The 14707-nt window shown below is 40.9% G+C and overlaps 1 protein-coding gene across 1 annotated transcript in view; it reads right to left on the reverse strand.

Moving 5' to 3' along the window:
- Positions 1-14041, reverse strand: part of galk1 (galactokinase 1) — a 16403-nt gene extending 2362 nt beyond the window's left edge. Inside the window, exons 1-7 of the mRNA XM_015396175.1 lie at positions 13806-14041; positions 13472-13661; positions 7681-7800; positions 5242-5377; positions 4966-5147; positions 663-813; positions 423-585 (exon numbers count right to left, since the gene is read on the reverse strand). Coding sequence (XP_015251661.1) covers positions 423-585; positions 663-813; positions 4966-5147; positions 5242-5377; positions 7681-7800; positions 13472-13661; positions 13806-13973 — 1110 coding nt within the window. The 5' untranslated portion in view covers positions 13974-14041. The remainder of the gene's footprint in view (positions 1-422; positions 586-662; positions 814-4965; positions 5148-5241; positions 5378-7680; positions 7801-13471; positions 13662-13805) is intronic.
- Between the last annotated feature and the right edge of the window lie 666 nt (positions 14042-14707).

Here is a 14707-nt window from a genome sequence, read left to right on the forward strand (position 1 = left end):
GACCGTTGATATATGATTGGCTGAATTTAGGTGTTCAGGCTGACGTTGAACTAACTGGCCTGCAGAAGATAACGAAAAAAAACACAGGATTTTTTTTTTGTAATAGAAGTAAAGAGTACATTTATATACATATTTAAGCCAGAATGACTTGACATTTAAATATTATTTCCCTACGACTTAACTTATACGTAATTATGTATATTTAATAGGCTAAGGAGTGGGGGCCCATATTCGACTCTTTTGCCCCGGACCCAGATGGCCCTTTCAGCTGGCCTGGCTCAGAGGGCAACATTAAAAGAAATCAGCTTCCTTATTTCTTTAAACACTAAAACTTTAGGCTAGAATAAAATAATGTTACTGTGTGAAATATAAAGGGACATAATCTGGAAAAGGATCTCGCAGCAAACAGATGAGAGCCGTACCTTCATGTGTCGTATGGCCTCGTCCACGGCGTGGGCCTGCAGCAGGGTCACCGTGCATCCTCCAAACCCTCCACCGGTCATCCGACTACCAAACACCCCCTCCACCTCCATGGCTGCCGATACCAGTTCATCCAGTTCTCTGCAGCTCACCTCATACAGGTCCCTGACACGACATGGCCATGTTACAGTCGGCCTCGTAGAGTCCGTCCACGACCCAGAATCCAAACGCTGCTTCTTTACCTCAGAGAGTTGTGGCTCTCCACCATGAGCCGACCGAACTCCTGGTAGGCGCCTCTCTTCAGGGCTTCAGCAGCTTGAACGGTTCTTTCTATTTCTTCGACGACGTGCCGAGCTCGGCGGTACGTGACGTCACCCAGCCTCTCCCTGGCCTCTGAAACGTTGAGAAGGATGGAGGTCAGTGAGGACCTGCCTGGATGAGGCCTCAGTAGGAGCTTAGGTCCGAGGTACCCTGGAGCTGCATAAAATATCTAATAATATTTATCTATGAGCTAGTCTTTTTGCCATGGATAATACGAGTTTAAGGTGGTCTACATGATTCTACTTTGCATCACAGAATGCTGCTGATGATAAGTCCTGTATGTTATGCTTGGTTTTGATTTGGTTGGTCATGGTTTGCCATATTTTTATCTTATCAGTCGTGTTTACATTTTGTTGGATGTTTCCTCCTATTTCAAAAGCTGCGTTCAAACCAAAAACAAATTTACTGCGTTGGTTGCTTAGCATTTCTGTAGTGATGATGAGATGAAGCTTCATGAGGCTTTGAACCATTTGGGGTAATTGCTTCAACGATCTAAACAGTTCATGAAGCTTCATGTGAACATGTCTCCACCTACTGCTGGAGTGCAGAACTACAGTTAGTAATAATATCTGTGATTTTTTCTTGTTTTTTTTCCTATTTAAGTTCCTACAAAATTGTTAATAATTGGTGTGTACAATAAAATCTTTTTGTGTGTAAAATGTCTTAGAAGAGAACAATCATTCAGATTTCACTGTTTTTCTGCCATTTTAGTGACATAATCTCAAGCAGACAGTAAAAGTGTTTGTGCAAATTGGGCAATGGTGAACAAAATGAAAGGTTTTAGTAATTTTTTTTCAAACATAATAGTTTTCCGACAGTTTTTGGTTTTAATCGAGTTGGAAGTTTTGTGTTCAACCAATCTTTTGGTTAAACCAACCAATCTAATTTGGCGATTTGGTGTTTTTACCCAATCTATATTTGTACTAGAGCAAACAAATACAAATTGGAAAACAATACTACCTAACACCGATATTCCAACTGTAACCAGCGGTTTGCTCAGATTTCTATCATTACATTGTTGAATCAAACCAAAATAGTTTTAACCAACTAGATTGATTGTTTTTTTCCAATGAATCTATTCTTAGAATATAAACAAACTTTCTCCAACTGATAGGAACTCTCCCTTAAAAACTCTGACATCTTGACTCCATAATGAGGCTGTTTAAATGCCTGTCGAAGTTCTTGCGCGGTCTCAACCACTTCCTGAAGAGGTCGCCTTGTGTCACGGAAGCGAAGCTTCGGACGTCATCAAATTTGGCCCCGCCCCTAAATGAATCACGCCTCGACACGTGCTTCGGGGAAACGCCCCCTCCATTACTTGACACGCGCCTCATGACATCACTACATTTCATCTCCCTGTATCAAACGATCTCCAAATATGGCAAGCCGATTTAATATTTAATTAGAATGTTTAACATTCCGTTTTATCTGAAACATTCTTCTCATCAAACCTACGCATACATCAGTAGAGTTTTGACTTATTATGCTGCAGATCTCGGCAATGAATATGTAGACTGTTATATATTGCTTGCCATACTCTTGGTGATAAACTTCCAGCTAACCTGGAAGTTTTTTTTTAGTTTCTCATGTATTTTTTCCCAGTTTGTCCTCTTTTTTTTTTTTTTCTTCCCCATCTAAGCTTCCAGTTCGCTGCCAGTATTCATCGGACCTCCTGTTGACCTCGCTTCAGTTTATTGGTAAATCCTCTGACTCACCATGGAGCTTCCAAACCTTTGTCTGAGTGTTGGTCCAAGGATATTTTTATTATGACTCTAAAAGAGGTCAAAGTAAACACTGACTATTAGAAATAAAGTTTTCATCGATTCCATTAGAATTTTACATTTCTTTTACAAAAAAGGATTAATGTGGGGTCCAAAGGGCTGGTTATCCTCCAGCAGCAGTGTGTCGCAGTGAGTTTGTCTCAGATATTTTTGATTTATGCCTTATTTTGAAGCGTGGTCTGTGCTATGTTATTCCACGCCACAACGCCAGAGGGCCAATCAGGAACTAGCTGTGGGTCTAGATACGGCCGAGGTGGTGAGGAAGTGGGGGCGAGTTTGTGCGACAACGGAGGGACATGAGGGCCAAAAAGAGCGGGGATCCAGGTGGGAAAAGGGTCTCAGCGTTCTCACGCACCTCGCTCTTCTAGCTGGTCCAACTACACCAGTCCTTTTCCACAATGGTGGTCAACAAAACAAGCCAGCAAGGTACCAAACAGAAAATAATGTCGAGCGGATGTAGATTTGACCAATCAGAGGCCTCCTGTCTGCGGTCACCTATAATTTGGGAGAGGTGCATCAGAATTGTCTGTGGAGGGGGCAGGGTAGTCTCTGCGTTCACTGCGACACCTATGCAGTATAAATCAGCCTTAATACAGGAAGAGATCATTCTGAGTCAAATCATCTAAGCTGTGTGTTACCATTAGGCAATACTAGGCAGTTGCCTAGGGCCCCATAAAATTCTGTTTACATGTATGGTTATTGGAACTATTCCTTATTTGTGCACATTAATTATGTTTTTGATAAAAATCCTTTCACTAAAGCTGGGTGTACACTGTGTGACTTTTTTCAATCGTTGCACGCAGCTGCAGCTCACACTGTACGTCTAAAAACCAGGTGGGACTCAGCTCCGCAGTGAGATGGAGCTACTCAGACTCGTCTATCCTGAAGCCAAACCAGTAGAAGAGTAATATGAAGCTAACTAGAGTGAAATGCGCTGCCTTGGCAATTTGGGCAATTTTTTTGCTGAAAGCCCTAAAAAGAAAAGGAGATGACGTATTTGGAGAAAGACATAGCTGAGCAACGTGGCTACTAAGGCCTGTCAATTTTACAGACAGAACTCCATTTCACTCATTGCACCCCCGCCATGCTGCTGGGTTTTCCTCTGAGAGGAAGAAGAAGAATCCTTGTTGTCCCACTGAGCGATTTGCCCACGACCACCTTACGACGGCTGAATTTCAAACATGTTTGATTTTCTCCCGACCTTAAGATTCCAGATGGGGAGGTGGTCATTAGAGGCTGATTGCCCCTCGTTACCCCCTGTTCACTACACCACGCATCATCAGGCTGTAGGTCAGCCCGATTGGAAAATTCTCGCACGACTGGAAAATCGCCCACAAAACGGCAGAAAATCGCAGTGTACGCCCGGCTTAAAATGCCATCAGAACGCTGATAATATTAAGTGTATCTCAGCCCCCCCCTTCAGTGTCCACCGTATTGGATCAGTCCATTTGCTGCACATGTTCAGAAAGGTCCAAACAGACAGCAGCAAACCTTTTGAAAACAAACCATGCAAAGAGCAGTGTTGCCAACTTAGCGCTTTAGTCGCTATATTTAGCCACTTTTCAGACCCCTCTAGAACTTTGATTTCTAAAAAGCTCCTAGCGCCAAATCTAGTGACTTTTTTCTGCTACTGGAGACTTTGGAGACAACATCTAAAAGCAGCGAACTCTGCTCTCCAGAGCAAGTAGATTGGTAACCCCGCCTCCTGCTCTCCTCTATCTTGTCTGCTGTCATGATTCATGCAGCTATTATTTCATCCAAATGAAAAATGGAGAACAGAGAAGCAGATCATGGCTTGTCTACAGTGAAAAGAAGGACTGGGTTATTTACTTTGGCCTTTTTGGAAACACAGGAAGGAGCAATCAGCTAAGTGAGCTTAGTGCTTGGAAAAAATCTTTCATTCCTTTAGAGACAGCATGAAAAGTCAGCGAGTACAAAACATAGAGAGGAAAACAAGAAGAAAAGGGACAAGAAGAGAGGGACACAACCTAGAACAGATAATGGATGTCTATTCTATTAACATTTCTCTATCTAATGGGTCTGTTTTATGTGTTGTCTTCTCAATTCAGAGGCCCCATGCCTGTCTTCGCCAAGGGCCAAAATATCCTAAATCGGCCCCTGGTCATAGAAGTTCCAGTTTTTGTGTGTTCTTTGTTAAAATGGGGTAAAATAACCTCAGATTTTCTTTACAGAAATGTTTTTTCTCTCTTATCTATAAAAGCCTAAGTACTCTGTTGTAATGGATACAGACCTCAACCTCAACTTAAAATGATTTCATCTAAAGAAATGTTGGTTTGGTTGATAAATTTCATAAATTCTAAATCCATCATTCTTCTCACAGAAAAAACTCCAAAATGTAAAAATTGAAATCAGGACACTAAAATCTGGAGCATGTTGCAGTAAAACTGTTTAGTAGACAGTAAGTGGCTCTTCCATAACCGACCTTGGAGCTCTGCCATGGTTACGTCCCTCAGACTGTCCCTTCCCAGCGCAGAGGCGGCCTCCTCACACTGCCTGCGTCTGGTCGGGTACTCGCTGCCTGTCAGCGAGTGTTTGACGTTAGAGTTGGTGATGAGGATGACCAAGCCGGGGTCTGCCAGAGGGACCGGCGTGGCTTCCAGAGACCTGACCCAGAACCCACAAACAATAATACGGCATTAGGAGTGATGAGGAGGGGAAAAGGGGCTGAAACGCACAAACAGGACAGATTCTTCTGTACCTGCAGTCAATGAGCAAAGCTTGGCCCTCCCTGCCGAAAACAGACACAAACTGGTCCATGATGCCGCACGGGACTCCAGCATGGGTGTGTTCGGCCTGCTGACAGGCCAGAACTTTAGGCAGTTTTTCTCCATCATCTGTGAAAAACACGGTTCGACAAAACAAAGAAACTATTTTAATAAAAGATAAGTTGGTTTTACTCCTGGAAAATAAATTTGGTCCATTTATTAGATGCTGTTCATCAGTGTGGGCTGGTGAGGAGTTAAACTAAAAGCAGGTGAGGAGTCGCATAATCGTGAATAAAAAGCGTCTAAATTATTATATGTAAGCAAATAAACATCATTTAGTTTAATGTCTGTATTTGTTTTTGTTATTAAGTTAAACAACAGCTCTGGTTGACATTCCTGCCATCAGCATCCCAACTGCACGCTCTTTAAAATCTTGCAACATCTGTGGCATTCCGTAGAAGTTAAAAAAATCCACTGGACTTGGTTTCCAAGATTTGAAGACGTTTCGCTACCTCTCCAGGAAGCTTTCTGGAGAGGTAGCGAATCTTGGAAACCAAGCCCAGTGGATTTTGTTTTTTACTTTTACAGAATGACTATGACCTGGATGACTGGGAATCTTCATCAGCACATCTGTGGCATTGTGCTGTGTGATAAAACTGTACCTTTCAGAGTGGCCTTTTATTGTGGGAATTCTCAGGTACGCCTGTTCACTAAGAGGCTGATTAGACACCTCACAACTTTACAAGTCTAGTGAGTCCAAGTCAAGTACGAATATTCAATTTATGAGAACAAATCACAGCTTTACGAGTTTGAATCATAAATCTATTAGAACTAGTGCTGCACTGATACCAGTATAGGGCAGGGCCACTAAAATGGTGGTATCGGTGTCAGCGAGTGCAAACCGTACCACCGATACCATTTATAGAGCCAAAAGTTTCTTCAACTATTGTCACCCATTCCAGGTAGGCAATACAATTTCTACTGGATTCACTTTGTATTAGTCATTTTCCTGCTTGCCAAAGGCAGGCAGCAGCTTGACAAAGCCATGATGGCAATTATTTACATCCAAGTAGTATGCAGTTCTTCATATATACACACTAGAGACTGACATTTTTTCGTGAATCCCACGGGTCACGGGATTCCCATGGGATGGGAGTCAGTATTAGTAACGATCATGTGATAGGGACGGTACAGGATTAAACATTAACGGGAGCAGATGGGAGCGGGAGCAAACCAATAATAACTAAAAAAAACTAGGATCGATGCCAAAAAATAAAATAAAATAGGAAGAAATTTTGTAGCTTTTTTCTTTGAAGCCTACACTATAATGCGAGTCAAAAAAACTACATGACCCAAAAACCAACAGTGCTTCCGCTCTGAGTTTTTCACCCGCACTCAAAAACAAGAATGGGAGTGATGCAGGAGCGGGAGTCATTCTGAATGGGAATCCCGTCCCACTCCTGGTAATTTCACCAGGAGTGGGACGGGACAGGATTTAGATTTCTACTCTGGCCCGGGATCGGGACGGGACACAATTTTTTTCTGTGGGAGTGGGACGGGACAGGAGTGAAAATCCACTCCCGTGTCAGTCTCTAATGCACACACATCAATTTCAAACAGATGGTATCGGTCAATACTGCACAGCCAGGTATCGGGGCCAAAAACAGGCATCAGTGCAACACTAATTATAACAAATCCCTAATTTACGAGGATGAATTACACATTTTACAAATCCAACTTTATGAGTTCTGATCAAACCTTTACTTTAAGTACTAATTACAAATTTATTACCACGAATCACAAATATATAAGTATGAATCACGACTTATGAGTGTATCACAAACTTATGATAATAAATGATCAATTTATTAGAACAAACCAGAAATTTACAGTACAAATCTAGATCACCTGATGTAGATGTTACACTCCTTACCAGTTGGTGGCAGTAATGCACCTGAACGCTTTACTTGTAAATTTGAAATTCGCAACCTGAATTTTAAGTTGCACAACATTTTTTAATTGTACATGTAAATCAGTACATTTATTTAAAACTTCTAAACTTGTTTTCTAACAGATAAAATGCTCACTGTATGAGTTGGTACCAAAGAACAAATAAAATTCCTAAATTTAATGATCTGTAACAACTTACATTTAAACCTTTAGATGAAAACACAAATGTTTTTATGGACGGCCATCTGACCCGATACAGACGGCTCTAGGCCGGTTCGACAGGTGAAGGCCACAGAAACGTAGCACTGAAACTTCCTGACATTCCAGACGCTGTTTCTAAGGATCATCTTTACGTTTGGCAGAATTCCCTTTCAGGGTTTCAGGGTTAAAGGTTCTTTTAATGGTGGTGTATTTAGGTGATGTTTGTTGTATAAATCTGAACCACCGCGTTGGAAACAGGCTGGGCCTCCATTAGGACTCACCTGGCTTGAGCTTCTGCAGGAAGGAGTAGAAGGCTACCTCCAGTGAGGCCGAGCTGGACAGACCTCCCCCCAGGGGGACGCTGCTAGTTACCACCGCTCTGAAATTGGGGAGGGCAGGAGCTGCAGAGAGATGGTTCAGATTCAAGCCGTGGTTCCTGAAAAGATGCAACGGCTACATACACAACCCCACGTCATGGTTGATCAGTGCTTAAAGTTCATCAGCTTTATAGATGATGGAAGAATCAGACTGAAGCTCAGGGAAAAATTCATCACAGACAGAAAGGAAGAGGTTTTCACACTAAAAGGTGACTCAAAGTCTGAGAAGCAGAAAGTTTACCCCGAAATCACAAATTCTCCTTAACCGCCCCGCTCGGTTCCAGACAGCCTCCACAAAGCAAAGCCTACAGCTGTGAGTTTCTTGGAGCTCGAGGAGAGCATGTGCAATACTATTATTTAATTCATAGGAGCATAATATATGGAAGCCGAGAGCGGCCGTTTCCCTCTGATACTTTTTAACAGTAATTTTCAAGTTAATTTTCTCATTATCTAAAGATAACGAAAGCCATTTTCTTGTGATAACAAGATAATTTTCTCATTATAAAGCCAATGTTGTTGGTTTTGATGATTTGCTTCCACTTCTGATTCATAAGCAATCAGATCTATGCCTCCAGATGTTTCCTGAACAGCCCCGGTGTAACGCCTGGAACAGCTGTAAGATGTATTAACCCCCAAAATGAGCCCAATTTTCAATTTAAAAGAGTGTAAGATTTGTTTCTACTGTATTTCATGTAATCCAATCAAACACCACCACCTGACAATCAGTGAAAAGAAAAAGGAAACTGAAAAACTGATTATTTGCGCACAACTATGGGCCCCGCAGGCATGGATGGACTGGGAATCCAGCCTCATTCATTACTCAGACAGGTTAATCAGCTCGTTATCTAAAGAAATCAATAACTGTTTTCTAGTGATAATGAGGTAATTATCTGGTTATCTGGAGAAAAGAATCAACCGTTTAACCGTGATAATGAGATAGTTATGTCGGTATCTCGGGGAGGCAAAGAAAGAAAAAAAGTAGAGTTTGACCGCTCTGGGCTTCCGTAATAATACGAGGTAATGAACACTTAATTTAATGTGACGTAATTAAAATTCATCATCAGCATCTGCCCAAAGTTTTTCTTTTTATTGTTTAATCTTACAACACTGGTTTGTTCTCTACTTCCAAACTCAGCATCTCTTCATCCATTCCCGCCATAAGAAGTTTCTTTTAAATAGTGTTTTTCGCTCTTCGAAGCTGTTGTGACTGGATTTGATTAAAATTTTAAGCCTCGCAGTATAAAATATATAATTTGATGGAGATGAGAAATTTGCTTCCTGGTATATTGAAGTACCATTTTGCACCCAATCATTTAATTAAACAGCCTAAGTTATTGGGAATATAGAAGAATTGTGCTCTAATTTGTAGTTAGCAATCTGTCATTTAATTTGACAATCCGGATCTTCTCTACGTTCTTTATCCTGTTTGGTGCGATTGGAATTGAGGATCTTGACATGGCAGGTGTTCTGTCAGACCAGCATACCCACAGTCAATACACGTGCAAGAGTTCGCAAGAGGTCAGATTTGTGTTCATCCCTTTAGCTTTTTTTTACTACTACTACTTTAACTACTTCAATGGGCGTGTATCCCTTTAGTCATGTACAAAAATTATATATTTAAGGTCAGATCGCCATATGCTTCAAAAAACACCAAAAACTAAGTAATTAAATAGTTTTTTTGTCCATATCTAAATGGATACACATCTGTTGAGGTCTTTCAAAGTCTATTTTTCATACAAAACTTTAGTGATATACGGGTATTGACTATGGGTATGCTGGTCTGACTGGGTATGCTCACAGGCTTCCAACGGCCCAGAGCGGAGCAAAAACTAGCTTGGTTCCGTATTTTGACGGTGAAGGACAGAGAAGACGTACGTGGACGGTGATTTGTAGAGGAAAGCCCTGGATGTGGAACAGTTCTCAATGATTAACATGACTAAGCAGGAGCTCCGTATGACGTGCATGAGTGGGGCGGAGCGGAGGATGTGGAATCTGGGGGTAAATGAGTTTGATTCAACTGGAACAATTCAATCAAACTCCAATCCAGACACACCCGAGGTCAGACACACCAGTAGGGGGCGGTATTCTCAGAATACGGATGCGTTATGATTTTGTTTCTCTTCCCATGAAAATAAATATGATGCAATTTGAAATATTTTACATTTATCTCCAAGTTAAAGTGTGAATATGTTTTATTTGTTAGGTTTGAAACCTGGATTTGAACGTCTGTTGGTTTTGCTGTGACGATCGGAAAGCACCTTTCATCTTCGGCCTGATTTTTATTAAATATTATTTCTTTGTTTAAATTGAGGCTTGCGCAACATTTGTCATTTCTGTTTTCATTCTGTTAATAGGAGAAAAAAAGGAAATACCAGCTTAAAGGAGGAGTGGGGGCCTACTGGTTAGAACAAGTACTCGAGTTGAGGGGGATGAGGGGGGGATGGCATCCCCCTTCTTAAAAAAATCTTAAAAATCCTCCCCCTTCCTAAATGACCATCCCCCGCATACCATCCCCTGTGACATTTTATTACTAAATGCGTAAATTTCTACTATATATTAACAGTAATGGCAATAATATTACTCTTTCAACATTTGGCAGGCTGTGAGCTTACGAGTTGCCTGACCAAATTATGGTGGCCCAGAGGGTAAACGCCATTTCATTTTTGACCTCAGTGGCGCAACCACCATAGCAGGTAATGGTGTTCTGAACAGCACCACGGCCAAGCAACGCGATTTGAGGGACTTAATTTTTAAAAAGGCAAAAACTAACGCTTCAGGTAAGTCAATAGTCAGAAGACTTTAACTTTTATCAGCTTAACATTGTGTCAACAGATATGTAGAAGTCCTAATCTCTGGACATAGCGATAGCATGCAAAACTAGGTAAACTAGTTTGAAGTGCAAACATTTTTCTCTCTTTAAAGTTGTCATGAAACACGAGAATTAGTCTAGATTGTACTGGCATTACTGAACATTCAAAATCTGCATTTTGGTTGTGAATTGAACATAAAATGAATCTGTAGGACGCTGCTGTTTTGCTAGATGACAGCCAGAGTCTAGAAGGTGCTGGTGAGACAAGTGGAGGAAACCTGCAGGAGAGAAGCTAAAAAATGCTTTTTAATTAAGCAATTTACTTAAAATTAGCCAATATAAGCAACACTGATTTTCTGATAGTCTATTTTATAAAATAAATACTCTAAATGAATATTTAAAAGATGAGTAAAATTTGTAGATTTTATATTGGCTTGTTTCATTTTCAGGCTAATTTGAATTTGTTAGCAGTTTTTTCAGATTTTGAAAATTATTTCAGCTGTTTCTATTTAATTAATTAATTGAATTTGAATAAAAAAAAAACACTTGACTTGAAAGAATTCAGATATTCAGTTGCAATGTTTTATGAGGTTTTATTCCAAATTTTAGTAGATTTACTGCCGAAAGTTTTTTGGAAAATAAAATCAAAGAAGTGTCCTACCATGACTATGAAGCTAATCCCAGTGAGAAATTAGTTCCTAACTATGTAGGGGCAGCCTCAGCTAACGTTAGCCCGTCTGCGACGGCCAAGGTCAACGTTAGCCCCGTCTACAGCAGCCAAGGCTAAGGTTAGCCCATCTACAGCAGCCGGGGCTAACGTTAGCCCATCTACAGCAGCCGGGGCTAACGTTAGCCCATCTACAGCAGCCGGGGCTAACGTTAGCCCAGGCTGCTGCAGACGGGCTAACGTTAGCCCGTCTGCAGCAGCTCATCATCAACCAGATATCCACCCAAGTCACCCTCAATTTTACTTAGTTTAAAAGACCTAAATTACATTTTTCCCTCCCTAAAAAAAAGTAAGCGTACCAAACTATAATGTCTTAAAGGTTAATAATGTATTTCCTGAGAAATAAAATGCATTTAAATGCTTGCTGTTTTATCACTCATCTGTGCCGGAAATGGGATCCTAGGCTACTTCCTTTAGCTAACTTTATCGGCTTTGGATCTAAATATAAATCTAATCTTTCCTTTCATGTTAACCTTATGGTATATGTGCGTAATGTAAATAAAGAAACAACTAAAATGCAGATAAACGTGGTTTAATCAGATTTTGCCAGACTGTACTAAGCATGTCCCATGATCTCAGAGAAGCAGTTTAACAAAGAAAATAAAAAAAACATCAAAATTGTCTCAGAAAAGTCATAAAAAAATTTTTAAAGACATATATTAGCATTCTTTAGTGATTTAAGGATATAAATAAATACTAATATTATATAGTACCATAATCATATTATATATGGCGACCTGGATGAATATCTGCAAGCAAATGCACAAATGAGCCAATAGTGCGGATCGGGGAGTGACAGCCGCTAATACTAATGTTAACCTTTGGTCAGTATCGTATTTACACTAAACCTAACCTGCCAGCTTCAGGATATTGTTGTTATATTTGGGGACTCTTCAGACCTAGACCTTTTTCTTTAAAAAAGTGACTAGAGGCAAGTTTGGTGACTTTTCTCTTGATGTTTACTTACTTGTAGTGGAAGCAGCAGTCGTTCTAAGGTTACCATTTCATGACAGCAGTGAAGCTGCTGTGAGTCGCTCCGTACTTCCTGAGTGCTGCCTCACAGGCGATTATCAATGCTAGTTTAAATAGCTGCTTTAATAAAAGGCAAACATGTGGGTATTTATAACTACAATCTATGCAAATGCTTTTACCATTAGGCAAAACTAGTCAGTTGCCTAGGGCCCCAAGTTCCTGGGGGCCCCATAAAACTCTGTTTATATGTTAATACAAGTATTCCTTATTTGTGCACATTAACTATGATTTTAATCAAAATCCTTTGACCAAAATGCCATCAGAGCGCTTATAATATTAAGTGTGTCTCAGCAGTATAGTGGAATAGAGGTATAGTGGCGTAAATCTTTTCCATTGTCATTACTTACCGACTTTTATCACTAATCATTCATATAAAATTGATATTAACATGTACCAATATCTACATAAATTGATTATTTAATAAGCTTTTATTAAAATAGTTATTTATCTATCACTGAAGACTCCTAGATGACTTGATGAGACACATAATTTTCTCTTTACCTTATAAAACAGAAAATCTAGTTCTAAAAAGAGCATGAATTCTGTACTTATCATCTTTGGTGTTAATATACTTATGTGTATATAAACCACAACAAATTTAAATGTTTTGAATTTTCCACATGAAAGTATTACTGCTGGCACCATCTGTATTAGAAGGGATAAATGGTAGAGTTGGCCACAGGGTGGCCACAGGTTGGCTAAGGGTGACCATGGCCACCCCTGACCCCATCTAGCTCCGCCCCTGAGGAGCAATCAGCTAAGTGAACTAAGTGCTTGGAAATAATGTTCATTCCTTTTTAGACAGCAGGAAAAGTTTTTGCCTAGGGCCCCAAATTTCCCAAATCCGCCCCTGCTGACAGGTTTATGTTAACAGTGGTTTAAAATGGAAGTGATGGAGTTTTAGCCTCAGATCCATTTAGATAGGATCACAATCGTCATGGTAACATGGGTAACTTTCGCTCTCTTTATACATGAAATTAATAAAGTTTATTCTTTTTCTCTGTTTCCCTATTGATAATAAAAACACCATCCGTCTGTTTGTTATGTTTCATCTAATGTTTTATGTCTGTTTTTTTAATGAAAAGCAGGAAGTGAAAGCTTTCCTCCCTTCCTGCTCATTTATTTACCCCTGTAGTGCTGAATGACTCCCTTCACGTAGTTTGCCCAGCGGGGTAACCCTGGAGACAGAGAGGATCCATCCCCTGTCAAGATAAGCTCCACTCTCCGCGGCTCATCAGCGTCCTGTGCGGCGGTTACTATGGTAACCCCCGGAGCAGAGGTTGGCCCTCCCACCACCACGGTGACCAGAGGAAGCGCCTGGACCAATCAGGAAAAACGTCATTTATTCACTTGTATTTTTTCAGTTTATTTCCTGAATAAAATTTTTTTTTATAAAAGTTTAGTTTGGAACCAGTTTAAGGAGCTAAATCTGTTTAGAAACCAGTTCTGAGCGTGTTTCACCATTGGAAGAACGAATCCCTGGTTGTAGTCGGTGTGCTCCCCGATCAGGTTGACTCTGCCCGGGGCGCACACCGCCACCTGCGGGGGGGGCTCCTCCGGGAAGAGCTGCCCGAACCGGAGGAGGGCGTCCGCCAGCAACGCGGAGGCGTCCGGGAAGGAGGAGGCCATGGAGAGGAGGAGGAGAGCTGAACACCGACTTATGGAGGCCAATGGCCGCTTTCAGGCTCAGTCCCTCGCTTCCTGATGCGTCACGTGACGTCATGGATCCAAACCACGAAAAAAAACGTGATTCCTAATTGTATTACATTTGTTTTCTTTAAAACAAAAATGTGGAATTATATTGTTTTCATTATTGGGCTTTTTTTTTATTCACAAGTGCAGATTCTTTAAAGTTTCTCGAAAATTATATTTTTATCCACAGGCTCATCTCAAATCTTTCTTTCATATCAAAAGTACTTGAGAAAGCGGTTGCCACTTGCCTTCAGGAACACCTCAAACATAACAACCTCTTTAAAAAATTCCAGTCAGGATTCCGTTTCGCCCACACTACAGAGACAGCCATAGTCAGTCGCAAACGACCTACTCATGTTATCCGATGCTGGTTCTTCATCCCTCCTCATCCTCCGCGACCTCTCTGCTAGATTTGATACTGTTGACCGTGGCATTCTCTTAAACCGGCTCCAGCTCACTACTGGACTAAATGACACTGCTCTCAGATGATATCTCAACAACCGGACAGAATATATCTCCCTAGGCCACTCCAAATCAAATCCACACACAGTTACATGTGGTGTCCCCCAGGGGTCAGTCCTTGGCCCCATCCTCTTCATCCTTTACCTTACCCCCCTTGGCCAAATCATCAGCCTCCACAATATCTCAATCCACTGCTATGCTGATGACAT

The sequence above is a fragment of the Cyprinodon variegatus genome, unplaced genomic scaffold, assembly GCF_000732505.1.
Source record: "Cyprinodon variegatus isolate N-32 unplaced genomic scaffold, C_variegatus-1.0 Scaffold779, whole genome shotgun sequence".
In the NCBI taxonomy this organism is placed as follows: Eukaryota; Metazoa; Chordata; class Actinopteri; order Cyprinodontiformes; family Cyprinodontidae; genus Cyprinodon; species Cyprinodon variegatus.